General features: G+C 37.4%; 1 protein-coding gene across 6 annotated transcripts in view; it reads left to right on the top strand.

Annotated features, from left to right (window-relative positions):
* LOC103696391 (endoribonuclease Dicer homolog 4) overlaps positions 1 to 12,405 on the top strand; it is a 79,782-nt gene that overhangs the window by 48,916 nt on the left and 18,461 nt on the right. For 5 of the 6 annotated variants that reach the window (XR_015974679.2, XR_015974680.2, XM_088714275.2 and 2 more), the window contains 7 exons: positions 183 to 279; positions 5,645 to 5,837; positions 6,855 to 7,015; positions 7,133 to 7,339; positions 7,453 to 7,718; positions 7,817 to 8,091; positions 8,187 to 8,623. Coding sequence is in view for 4 of the 6 variants with exons in the window: in XM_088714275.2 (XP_088570401.2) it covers positions 183 to 279; positions 5,645 to 5,837; positions 6,855 to 7,015; positions 7,133 to 7,339; positions 7,453 to 7,718; positions 7,817 to 8,091; positions 8,187 to 8,623 (1,636 nt within the window). In the remaining 2 variants the exon portion in view is untranslated. The remainder of the gene's footprint in view (positions 1 to 182; positions 280 to 5,644; positions 5,838 to 6,854; positions 7,016 to 7,132; positions 7,340 to 7,452; positions 7,719 to 7,816; positions 8,092 to 8,186; positions 8,624 to 12,405) is intronic. The other variant, XM_088714277.2, reaches the window with a different exon arrangement.

Below are 12,405 nucleotides of genomic sequence, written 5' to 3'. Positions count from 1 at the left end.
TTTCTCTAATTGGATGTTTTAACACACACCTGGGGAAAGAAAAAAAAGGTCATTGTCTTGTGGATGGTAATAGTTTTATTTATTTAGATTGAACTGTAGGGTGCACTATATAGATAATCAGTTATTGATATTCCATTCAATCTCTAGCACATCTGACAAGAAATTGTTCTTCTGATTTGTAGATTATACAGAGGGCAGCTCCATTACTTTAGAGACTCTAGAAGAACCATTTTTCTCAAAAAAGTTATTAGCTCTCATTGAAATTCTGTCATGTAACAGGTTAGTCTGATTTTTTTTAATCAATTTTATGGATTGTAGGTGTACTTCAAATAGATATTTTTTGTATTTTGCATTCTTGCTCGGATATTGTGGTATTGCATGCCAACGCATTGCGATCTTGGCACTGGTATGGAATATGACATGTGCGCCAATGCTTGGGCCATACTGGCAGGCAAAGCATGCATTCCACACAAAGTAGCATGCAGCCATATTTCACTTTAATACATGTTTCACCATCATATGCTTTGTAATAAAATTGTTAATTTTTTATTTTAATTTTGTAGTTTGTGCATGTTTATGTACATGTGTGCATGGTTATGCGCATCTGCATGCATGAGTGTTCATTTATCTGTGCGGCTGCATCATAGGCCATCAAAATTAAGAATCATCACCAGAAATCAACCACAGCGGACTTTCCTAGTACTGAATAAAAAGATTACAAAATGGATAGTTTTTAGTTTTGAGATATTTGGTTTGATTCTATTTATGTTTGATATCCTGATTTCTTGGATGTTGGTTCTGTGTACTAGGATCTGTAGATTATCATGAACAGATTAGATCTTTGACAAGAAACCCATTTATATTATTATGAAAACCAACTATCTTGTAACTGCAGAATGGTTAGATTTCTTTGTGTCCAGAGTTATATTGTTTTTATGATTTTTAAATTTTATATCATGATCACAGGTAGTTATTTTATATGACAAAATCAGTTTGGATGACAAATTCATGTATGATTGAAAAAGACTTATGAGTTCAAAAGTTCCCCATAGTTAGAGACAAACTTTTGCACATGATGTATGTGCATGTATATATAAAAACATGTGCGCATGTGTACACAACATTTGCATGCATGTGAACGTGTATGTATGTATGTGCAAGTATGTATGTATGGTGTGACACTGTGTCCGAATCAATGAGTTATGCTTGAAATTATATATTCCTTACTCATGTTTCTGTGCATATACTTTGTTTCACGTATAAAAATATGTTTCAAGAAAAAATCCAATGTTTATCAAGATTGCAACTCCAGCTTTTATGAGAGTACTTTAACATATACAAGTTATGTATACTTGTGGCAAATACTAAGTTACAAGCTTTAAGGATCAATTAAAAAACCCTAATTTAAAGTCTGCTTAGAACATATACAAATGCAAGTATTATTCCCCAAACTAATGGGGTAATAGCTAAGATGAAACAATCTCCAAGTCACCACAATCTTATAAGCTTCTTACTATATGCAAATGCTTTTGATCCTAATGATGAAGAAATTACTTCTCCTAAACAGACTTTGTTTTTCGGATTTTCCCTCTTAAGTGAGCTCTCTAGTGCTTCCATACTTGTCACATATTTAAGATGCCTTCCTAACTCTATAAGCTGTGAAAGAGAAAGCATGAGGTTTTTGGTTTGCAAAAGTTTTCTATGACAGTTCTTTCTTTATTAATTAATCTAGAATTGGTGCACTTAAAGAAGTATTATTCATGATTGATTTAGAACTTTGTAAGCTGGAAATAGCTTGGGATGCTCCACACCAAGGTACACCGACTGGTACCGGTCGGCGTATCGGTGGAGACCCGAACCGGTTCGGCTTGTTCGGTCGGGTTTTGGCTACGACACCATTTTTTTGGGGGAGTTTTCTCTCTTTTGGATCTTTTTCTATGAAATGAAGTCAAATTTGATGTTTTTTTGTTGGTTTTTTTATTTTTTTCATGATTTTTTGATTTTTATGTTGAGTTTTGAGGTTTAAGCTAGATGATGCATCTTATTACTTCGAAATGATGCAAGTCATAAAATGAAGAACATAAAATATCTTCAAATTAAGATACAATCAAGTACATACATTTAAAGCACTCTCGGATATCTAAAATCGGGTTGAGTGGCGATGCTTCTCGTAAATATCCGGACCATCGGCATAATAAGGAGGTAGATCAACCTACCCTTCTAACCAAGTGGCGTTGTAGTCTTATATGTTCAATCCTTGAGGAATGTACGCCGGGTTATAAGAACTCTCGGATCTCTTGCTGAAGTTCTGGCTCTGAGAGATATTCTCTTGCTAATAATATGGCTGTGGAAGGGCCCATCCAAAAATGCCGGCAACAAAATCGACCCATGAGACCCTTCGAGCTGTGTAGGATAGTAGCCACTATGGTATGCTTAATCGGCCTGTACCGGCCGGTTCAGCCTGTACTGGACCGGTCTGGAACAGAGGTGGAAAACAGTTACGAATGGCATACCAGTGTGCACCGGTACAAGGTCGAACTGGATCGGTTCCGTCCTGTTCGGCTAAGACTCGGTGCGAACCAGCACGGAGTTCAGTCCATTGCGGCATTTAATGCCACTGTAGCATTGTAGCTGTGCTACAGTGATATTAAATGCCACTGTCATAGCTACCATGCAAGTATAGTATCATTAAAGTGCAGCTACAGTATCATTACACTGGCATTTAATGCCACTGGAACAGCGAAGTGCATCTACAATATCATTACAGTGCAGCTACAATATCATTACAGTGGCATTTAATGCTAATGTAACAGCTACAATACCATTACGGTGCAACTACAGTTTCATTATAGTGCTGCTACAGTGTCATTACGGTGCAACTATAGTTTTATTATAGTGCAGCTACAATATCATTACAGTGGCATTTAATGCCACTATAGCTATGCTGTGGCATTTTTGCATGTGCATGTGCTTGCCGCAGCCCAAAAAATGGTGGCATAGTTGAAACCCGGCCGAACCAATTCGCCATCGGTACGCCGACCGGTACAGTTTCAGCATACCTTAGTAGCCACTGGAAGATGATTTTGACGCACCACATGCGAGGTTATCTGCAGCTTCATCTTGTCCTCCTGAATGACTGTGAGGAGCTCGTCTTCTATATACAATGGTATCCTCGCGGGCTCTATCAGATGGCCTACCGTAGTCCCTATCCTGTGTAGCATGCGTAAATTGAAACTCACCGGTATATCGAAGACCCGCCTCCGGTTGTGTCTTATAAATAATATCATACTGTCCTCCACTTTCTTTATGGCTAGCAGATCCATCACCACTACAATTTTCATCTCTGCTGCTTCAGGTCTTCTCCTCGACACTCTCCATTAGGGCCCTTTGTTTTTCTTTTTTCGTTTGTTGAGCAGGTGCCTTCTTACCCTTGTGCCCCTTTCTGCCTGGCTACCATACCCTCCTGATCGAGTCGACTGGGTACCGTAGCGTCCTCGTCTGAGCATCTCTCGATCATCTCTCTGAAAGGATGTGTCGTACCAGTCATGTGATGACTAGCTCTCCTCTGGTTGTGGCTGATCAGCCGTGGGAGTGCATGGAATATTGCGCTCAGCCTATTGCTCTGGATCGACCCTAGCCTCACTGGCTATGAAGCCGGATGGTCGTGGAGGCAATCCTGGCTCGTCAAGCTCGAGCTCCTGCTGCTGGCCCACAAGCCAGCCGAGCATAGGATCATCGTCATCATCTGTGAAAGCCTTATTGATCGGATCTGCATACTTGAGGTCCACTTCTTCTTGAATGCATTTTAGCTTCAATCGCAGATTGCAATGCATATAAATAAAGTTGTTGAGGCGCTTTTGTGTCAAACGGTTTCTTTGATTGCCGTGGATGAGGGCAAAGGTGGACCAGTTGCGCTCACAGTCACTCGAGGAGACCGTCTGGGAGAAGATTCGGATAGCTATCCGCTTAAAATTTTTTGCGGACCTGCCAAAATGAATCCACCATTGAGCTGCAAAAATTGAAAAAAATTGCATATATGATGGTGCCATATTAGTAACCATGTAACGCTAAGTGAATGTCTTTCTGATGTGTAACGTACCTGGATTCATAGTTGTCTTGCTCACGACAACTGCTTGCTTTTCAAAGCTATTGCTGCCCTCTCTAAATAATTTGGTCTGTGAAAAAGAAGCATGCTGTACTATGTTAACAATAGAAGTTGCCGGTATACTTACACATGCTAATAAATCATAGTTACCTCTTCTAGACATGACGTCGCGACTTCTGGATCAAGCTCCATCTTGTAAATGACATTACGCAGAGCCTCCGGAAGTTCGTCATCCATACCAATTCCAGCTTCAGGTAGTATGTTGCACATAGACGAGACCGTCTTAATAAAATTATGCAAGTACATGTACATCATCCATAGATCTACAACGTATAAAAAAATCAAGCCCAAATCGAAAAATTTGGCATGATCTCCTTTTTTTATTTGCAATTTTTGACCTCGTTTTTCTAAGCACCTTAAAAAAATATTGAAGAAAAAAGGTAGGAGAAATAAACCATACTTTAATTAGCCTTTGCTAGATTTTTTTGAAAGGAGAACAACGTTCTCTCACCTCAATTTTTTTTCACGCCGTCTCTGCTAGTTCACTCCGGATCCGCCTCCCCTTCCTCTGCTGGTTTCTAGCGATGCTTCCTTGCTAGTCGGCTTTTATAGTCCGATGATGCTCGGTATTTGATCGGACAGCGCACACGCTGTTGGGCCGAATTCAAAAAGCGCTGCGCGCTGTGGTCAAAAAGGCCACAGCGCACGGCCTTTAAAACAGAAAAGCAAATCGGTGCGAATTGGACCGGTTCGCACCGGTATAAGGATGTACGATGTACCAGTGCAAACTTGTCTGGTTGACACCGGTACGAAGTCGGAACCATTTTCTACGGCTGTACCGGACCGATTAGGGTACGGGCTAAACGGCCGGTACGGGCCGGTTCAGCATACCATGCTCTATACTCCCATGATTTAGTAGCTTATTCACAGCTAGGCTTGTATTTTATGAGAACAACATGTATACTAATTTTTGTGGGCACCATCTTGCTCTCCTTCTCTTTGTTCTAAAAGGCAATGCACCGTGTGCACTGCAGCAGTCATGACTCATAAGCTAAGATAAGTTTATGAACAAGTAAGGTTTGTGCATATTATTGTTTTTTCAAGATCAAAAAGCACATTCTAGACTTTTCATGCACCTATGCCTTTCTTGTAGGTTTATAATTTCTACAATAATCTTGAGATCAAATCACATTTAGACTTTAGATAGGTTAGCTGTTGTGGCAAACTCTCTAACAATATGGCAGCATTTTTGATCTTCATATGCTAATTAAGATCACGTAAAATTTCAAGTCTATTTTCAATCCAACTTCTATGAATCCATCAGTCATCATATATTTATGTGACATTCTTGCAAATAAGTGGAGCTGATCTGTGGACTTTGAAAATATATAGTTTCATGTCCATATTTACTTGAGCAGGAAATTTTATATAGCTCATTTTAGAATCTCATCAAGTTAAAGAAAGAATTTGTGTTTTCTTTTTTGCAGTTCTGAGTAATATATTTTTAGAGTGTCAACATATGCTTTCTTTTCTTGACAGGCTACAAGAAAACATGAAATGTATAGTTTTTGTGAAGAGAATTATGGTTGCAAGATCATTAGCATATATCCTCAGGAACATAAAGCCTCTTCATTATTGGAAATGTGAGTTCCTCGTGGGATGTCACTCTGGATTGAAAAGCATGTCACGGAAGAAATTGAATGCCATTGTTGAAAAATTTTCTTCTGGTGAGGTACTGTCATGACACCCTGTTGGGAATGTTTTGTAATAATTCCATTACTACTTAAAAACTAAACTATCCAAAGATGCACCATTATATGACTTCCATCATATTGAATGTTCTTTCAAGTTTGTCTAGAATAGCATATGCTGGGTGGTAGCTAATTTTCTTTTCTGTAACATTTTCATCTTTGAGTTATTTTTCTGGCAGAACATTTTTGAATTACCCATTGAACTGGAAGATTTGTATCACTCTGAAGTGAAGAATATATATCATGAAGATGACGAAGTTAACTTTGGAATCTTTGGCTGTGATGACATTTTTATATCATTATGTTAATGATATAAACCATGTCACTGTATACTTTTATTTTCATTGTATGGATGTTATGGTTAAATGATAGGAACATTGGACATGAAATTTTTGTTGTTCTGATGATTTTTGATAGACTTATGCTAAGATAAATAACCGGGAAAGTTTTCTGTAATATTGGAGTAATCTATTTTTCAATTGGTCAACTTACTATTTTTCATGGGACCGGTACCGGATCAGCGTGAAATCCGGTACCGGTAATTTATTGTTGAAGAACCGGTACGGGACCGGTTCGAACCGGTACGCCACCGGTTCGGATCGGTACGCCACCGGTTCGGACCGGTACGCCACCGGTACAGACCGATACGGGACCGGTTTCGTATCGGTCCGGGACGCCACCGGTACGCCGACCGGTACCGGTACGGCGGACCTTGCTATTTTTAATATGACGAAGATGCCGCTTTGGATTCTCTGTTGATTTAGTCAGGGCTCTGATTTTTTGGCCAGTGATTCAGAAAAATATGTTGAGGCTTAACAAAGACCTCTCAGGTGTTGTGTGTGTAGTCAATTTAATAAATGCAATATAAAAAACAAGCAGAGGGAACCTATAATCGAACTCCACAAATAAGTGAATAACACTGAGTGTGCTTGATTGTACAAGAATGCCTTCCTGATCTGCTTGGAAGGATTTCTTATTTCATTTTGTTGATGTGCCAGGTGAATCTCCTAGTTGCTACTAATGTAGCTGAAGAAGGACTTGATATTCAAACCTGCTGCCTTGTAGTGCGGTTTGATCTGCCGGAAACTGTAGCCAGCTTCATACAGTCCAGAGGACGCGCTCGGATGATAACATCTGAATATGTATTTCTGGTGGAGAGGTGCTCTCTTTATGTAAAAGTTGTCTGAATGCTCGAGAACTTGAATTTCTATACGTTTTTTGTTTTAAAATGAAAGTATTGACCAGATCATCTTCAATCCATTATTTCTGTTCTCAGAGGAAACCAGCATGAAGAGAAACTACTGGATGATTTTATGTCTGGGGAGGATATTATGAATAAAGAAATTGGTTGCAGGACATCTGGTGAGACCTTTGATTATTTGGAGGATGGTAGATATAAAGTTAGCAGCACTGGTGCCTCCATCAGTACTGCCTGCAGCGTTTCCCTTCTTCATCATTATTGTGCCAAGCTACCTCGTGATATGTATGTAGCTGCTCAGTCTTTTTTTTTTTGTGGCTTCATTACCTTGTGAACGTAAATTCCATGTCCATGCATCCCTCTCAGTGTGACTTATAAAATTTATGTTTCTGCTGTAGATATTTCACTCCTGCACCAGAGTTCTTCTACATAGATGACATAAATGGGACTATTTGCAGAATAATTCTTCCACCAAATGCTCCTATTCGTCAGGTTGAAAGTTTGCCCTATCCTTCGAAGGATGAAGCTAAGAGAAACGCATGCCTTCAAGCATGTAAGGAGCTTCATGAACGAGGTGCTTTAACTGATTATCTTTTGCCAGGTCTAGGTGATGATAAGAAGAAAGAATCAACAATGCATCATTCCGAGTGTGTCAGTAGTGAAGGTTCACTTGTTTGTTTCACTTAGTTGTCAAGATTTTAGTACTATACAGGTGTTCAATACATCAGTTATTTATTTATTTATTTTTCTTGTGTTCTCCAGATGATAATCTAAGAGAAGAACTTCATGAGATGCTAGTTCCTGCTGCTCTTAAAATATCGTGGAATAATCTTGATAATGACATAAATCTGTTTTCTTATTATATTAGATTTGTTCCTATCCCGGAGGATAGACAATATCGGATGTTTGGTCTTTTTGTTAAAGCTCCTCTCCCTAAAGAAGCTGAATCATTGGAAGTTGATTTGCATCTTGCTCATGGTAGAATTGTTAAGACAGGGTTTAAACCTTTAGGGATGTTAACATTCAACAAAGAGGAGGTGAAAAATCTTTAGACTTAGTCAACAATCTCATTCTATTATGCATCCTGCTTCACATGTAGATCTTGTCTAACATTATTAAAGAATTTTTGCAGATAAAGCTAGCAGAAAATTTCCAGGAAATGTTCCTCAAGGTCATCCTTGACCGGTCAGACTTCTTTTCTGACTTTGTTCCTTTGGGAACGTATGATGCATCTCAACATAGCTCATCAATCTTTTATCTCTTGCTTCCAGTCAAGCAACAAAGATATGGGGAAAACATGACTGTTGATTGGACAACTATTAGTTGTTGCTTGTCATCACCGGTCTTTGGCCCTATAACAAATTTGTGTGAGAAGGGTCCCTGTCCCATGAATAATACTTTAGAGCTACTTAATGGTCCAATCAACAAATGTGATGTCTTGAACAGCTTAGTTTGCACTCCCCACAACAATCTGTTTTTCTTTGTTGATGACATTCTTCATGAAACAAATGCCAGCAGCCAACATGGGGGTACAAAAACTATGAGCCATGCAGAATACTACGAGAACAGGTATATGAGTACCATGCTTCCTATATATGCAGTCATGTAGATTTGGATGTACAAATTTAGATGCATGCGTGATTTTATTCAAAGACCCACTGTGCTTTTTGCGTTTAGGAACTTAGCTATCTTGGTAATTAGATGGTTCTATTTTGGGAGAGGAGGTAGAGAATTGTATTAGTAATATAGTTGAGGTACAAGACATTTTTATCTATGGGAATGTTGGATAATGCAAAAACCTAATCAAAGGGTCATAATATCAAACTCAAGAACTTGAAATTATGTATATGAAAGGGGAAAAGCAAGATAACCATTAATTTATGCTCAGGTATTTCACACACACTAACCCTAAAAGATTGTTGACAATATAAAAAAAATGTACGTATATTTAGAAAAGATTACAAACTTTCGTAGTTTTATTAATTCGATCATATCATGTGTTGGTAAATAGAAATTAGTTGACTCTGGGTTGTTCATATTTTCTGAACTTGTTTTTATGTAATTATAAAAGTAGGTAAGAGTCCTATTTTAAGTAGGTTTGGCGTGCAAGAATCGTACTTTAGATCGATTTTGGTTTGGTCCATTGATAGGCCATAAAGTCACTAGGATTTGCTGGTTTGCTATTTAAGCGTCTCTCTATCAATGTTTGAAATGTTAAGTATTGGAGATACTGTAACGACTAACGACCAAGAATGGGCACTCACCATACCAAGGATTATACCAACAAAAGGGATCGATGAGTATGCATGGAAACACTCCAAACACCCTTGATGTGGTCTTTTGCAGCCTTAAGACTCTAGTTTTGGTTTTTGTTCTCTCTATTTATGTTTTCTTGTCTAAATATTATGATTTTGCAGGAAATAATATAGGAGTATTGAGTTCAATGCCCTTGTCATGGTTTTTTGTTGTGTTGAAGTCAGTAACATGCATACATATCATATAATGTCGCATAGTCTGCAATCTGAGATACATTTAAAAGATATATATGTTAAAATTAGCAATTAAAATGCAAGTAAAGAATGGAAAGAATATATTTATAACATCATCTAACAATAATAGCTACTTCTACCCACAATCATTCAAATGAGCACTGTGATCATCAATAATCACATACTTGGCATTAGCTTACTTGTCCATATTTTTTTAAACCAATTTTAAATTTTTCCAAAGTTTTTAGTCATTTGCTTTATTTTTTTGGTGTAGCAATTTAAGCTCTCTTTTTTTAGTGATTTTAGTTTTAACATTATGTTTATACTCTTTTTTTTGGTGTAGCAATTTAACATATTTCTTAATTAACTAAAATAGATAATTAATTTAAAATTTATGACAATTTTTGGCCTTGGCTGAGTGGAACCAGAGCACACTCCAATTATTTTGATTGTTGATCAAACTTTGGTAGAATTTGTGCATGACTGTTGCCAAAATAGTTGTAGATTGGTCGATTCTGTGTGAAAGCCCTTGTAGCAGCTTGTCCCTTATTCGGTTATTCCTCTTCTTTCCGCCTTAAAATGGTGGAAAACAAGAGAGGATTACCTTTTAATCCACTTCTTGAGCATTAGCGAGGTGTATTGCTTGGTTTGAGAGCGGTCCGAAGTCAGTTCAAGGAAAACCACTCTTGATTCATCCGCCATTTGTTCTGGTGGTTCGGAGGTGGTTCAGATAGTTTTTGTTTAGAGTGAGCCTCCATATGCCAAAAGGAACCTCCTTGTACCAAGAAAGCTTTGCTATGGCATGTATTAAGAGGTACACTCTAAAGTCTAAACTGCTCAGTATTTCAAACCTTGCTTTCTATATAAAGTTATGTGAGTTTATGAAATTTGCATTTTCAAGAAAGAAATTGTGTATGGTGTAGATCCTGTTACTTAATTTTTAGAATCGTAGTTTACTTTTAGAAGAAGTCATGAAGTTTATATGAAGATCTACTAGGGTTGGATCAAAAAATAATTATACATGTTTTCAGAGGATGAAAGGATTTCTTTATGCCAGTTTTGGCCCTTCTCATCTCCTTCCTTCTATTCTCTCTTTTTCATGTCTATTCTTTTACCTTTGGTTTGTTTAATCTATTATCTAAAATTTAATTATATATCAACAACAAAGCCTTCCGTTTAGCCTAAATGTTTTCAGAACCTCATTGCATCGAACCGGCCTGTTCTGGTCCGAAAAAGACCAATTCTGGCCCGTAGGAGCCGGAACCAAATTGAAATGGTGAACCGGTCCGGTTTTGCACTGGGTCGGCTCGGTACTGTTTGAACTGGGCGATTCAGCAGACCTTGGCCACAACAATTACTAGATTCATATTGTGTATGGAACTTGCTACTTTCTGATTATCTAATAGATGAAACATGTGTTTTTGTGCATTGGTGCTCGTGTGTTTATTTTCATGGTACGTTCAAGGTTAAAATATACTTGGGAATGTAATGAGAATATGAAATAAGTTTATATTTATAGCTAATTTATTGGTTCCATTTGTACACTAGATTTTAGATAGCAGCAAATTACAACAAGTCTTTCTCAAAACCTATTATGCATGTATTTTGGGGTAACCCTGTGGCCAGAATGTTTCATAGATCTTGTACTTACTAAAGCGGGTTAGTTTAGTTAACATATCAAGGTCTGGAATAGGATTAGAATGTATTATGCTTATTTTGTCTAAGGATCTTGCTTGCTTCTACTGGTCTTTCATTGTGAAACTTAATATAGGAAAGACTAATTGTGAATTTCAATTTCGATACAATAGTGAATGAAAACTTAAGACTAATCGTACATTGTTGGTGCTGCACGTTTTCCTTTTTTCTTTTTTTGGGAGAGAAAGTAACATACCTCCATTTTCTGCATTATATTGGCATCAGATTTCAGATTGACCCTTTTAACTATAGTTAATTTTCACTATTTTTTTACAATAATAGTAAATTTTGTAGTACAGTCACAAATTGCCAACAATTTGTACTTGCGAAATGGGTAGAGTTTATTATCCTAGCTGATCAAGTGTCTGTTGCATAGAGAAGGAGAGGAATCCTTAGGTATTCATGATTCAGGTCATGGTTGTGCAAGATAAAAAACTGCACGAATGCAAAAATGTTGGAAACATAAAGGCTGTCTTGATTATGGGAGATGCAAAACATAAAGGAATGATAATTCTGCAATCAATCCATCTCATGTTTACACCAATGATTTGGTTCTCTAAGACATCTCTGGTTATGAAGATGTCAATAAGATGAAACTTCTAAACTATTTTGCTGTCAAGACCATCAAGCGGATAAATCAATTTGTGCTATTACTTCAGGATGAGCTTCTCTTGGATTGCGGGCGAGTTGTTTTAGCTGAATGGATTGGCATATGCACCTGGATGGATATTCTCTAAATCAAATTGAACAAGTGTTAAGCCAATTAAGTGGCCTTCTTTTCGATAATTCTTATGTAGGAGCTACACGTCATATTGATCTATTGGACTGCTTAATTGTAAAACAGATTAGCTTGACTGCACTTTCTAGGAAAACATGTGCTACCATCCATTATTTCAAAACTATCACAATTCACAAGTAATCACAGGATAATTCTTAAAAAATAGGTGCCTGCCATGAAACTAGAAATGCCAACAGGTTGGTTGCGAAATCTACCTTGTTGGGGAATCCTCAAAAATTTCTATTAAGTTGGAAATTCTTGATGAAGGAGAATATGAAAGAATATATAAGCAGTTCCATTCAGCTTTGAGACAAATATAAATGTAAGAGACTAAGAGTCATATATATATATATATATATATATATATATATATATTTGTGTGCATATCA

This window comes from Phoenix dactylifera, chromosome 18, assembly GCF_051530095.1.
Source record: "Phoenix dactylifera cultivar Ajwa chromosome 18, Ajwa_hap1_PhDact_Kaust_v1.1, whole genome shotgun sequence".
In the NCBI taxonomy this organism is placed as follows: Eukaryota; Viridiplantae; Streptophyta; class Magnoliopsida; order Arecales; family Arecaceae; genus Phoenix; species Phoenix dactylifera.
This window is presented reverse-complemented; position numbering and strand designations above follow the sequence as displayed.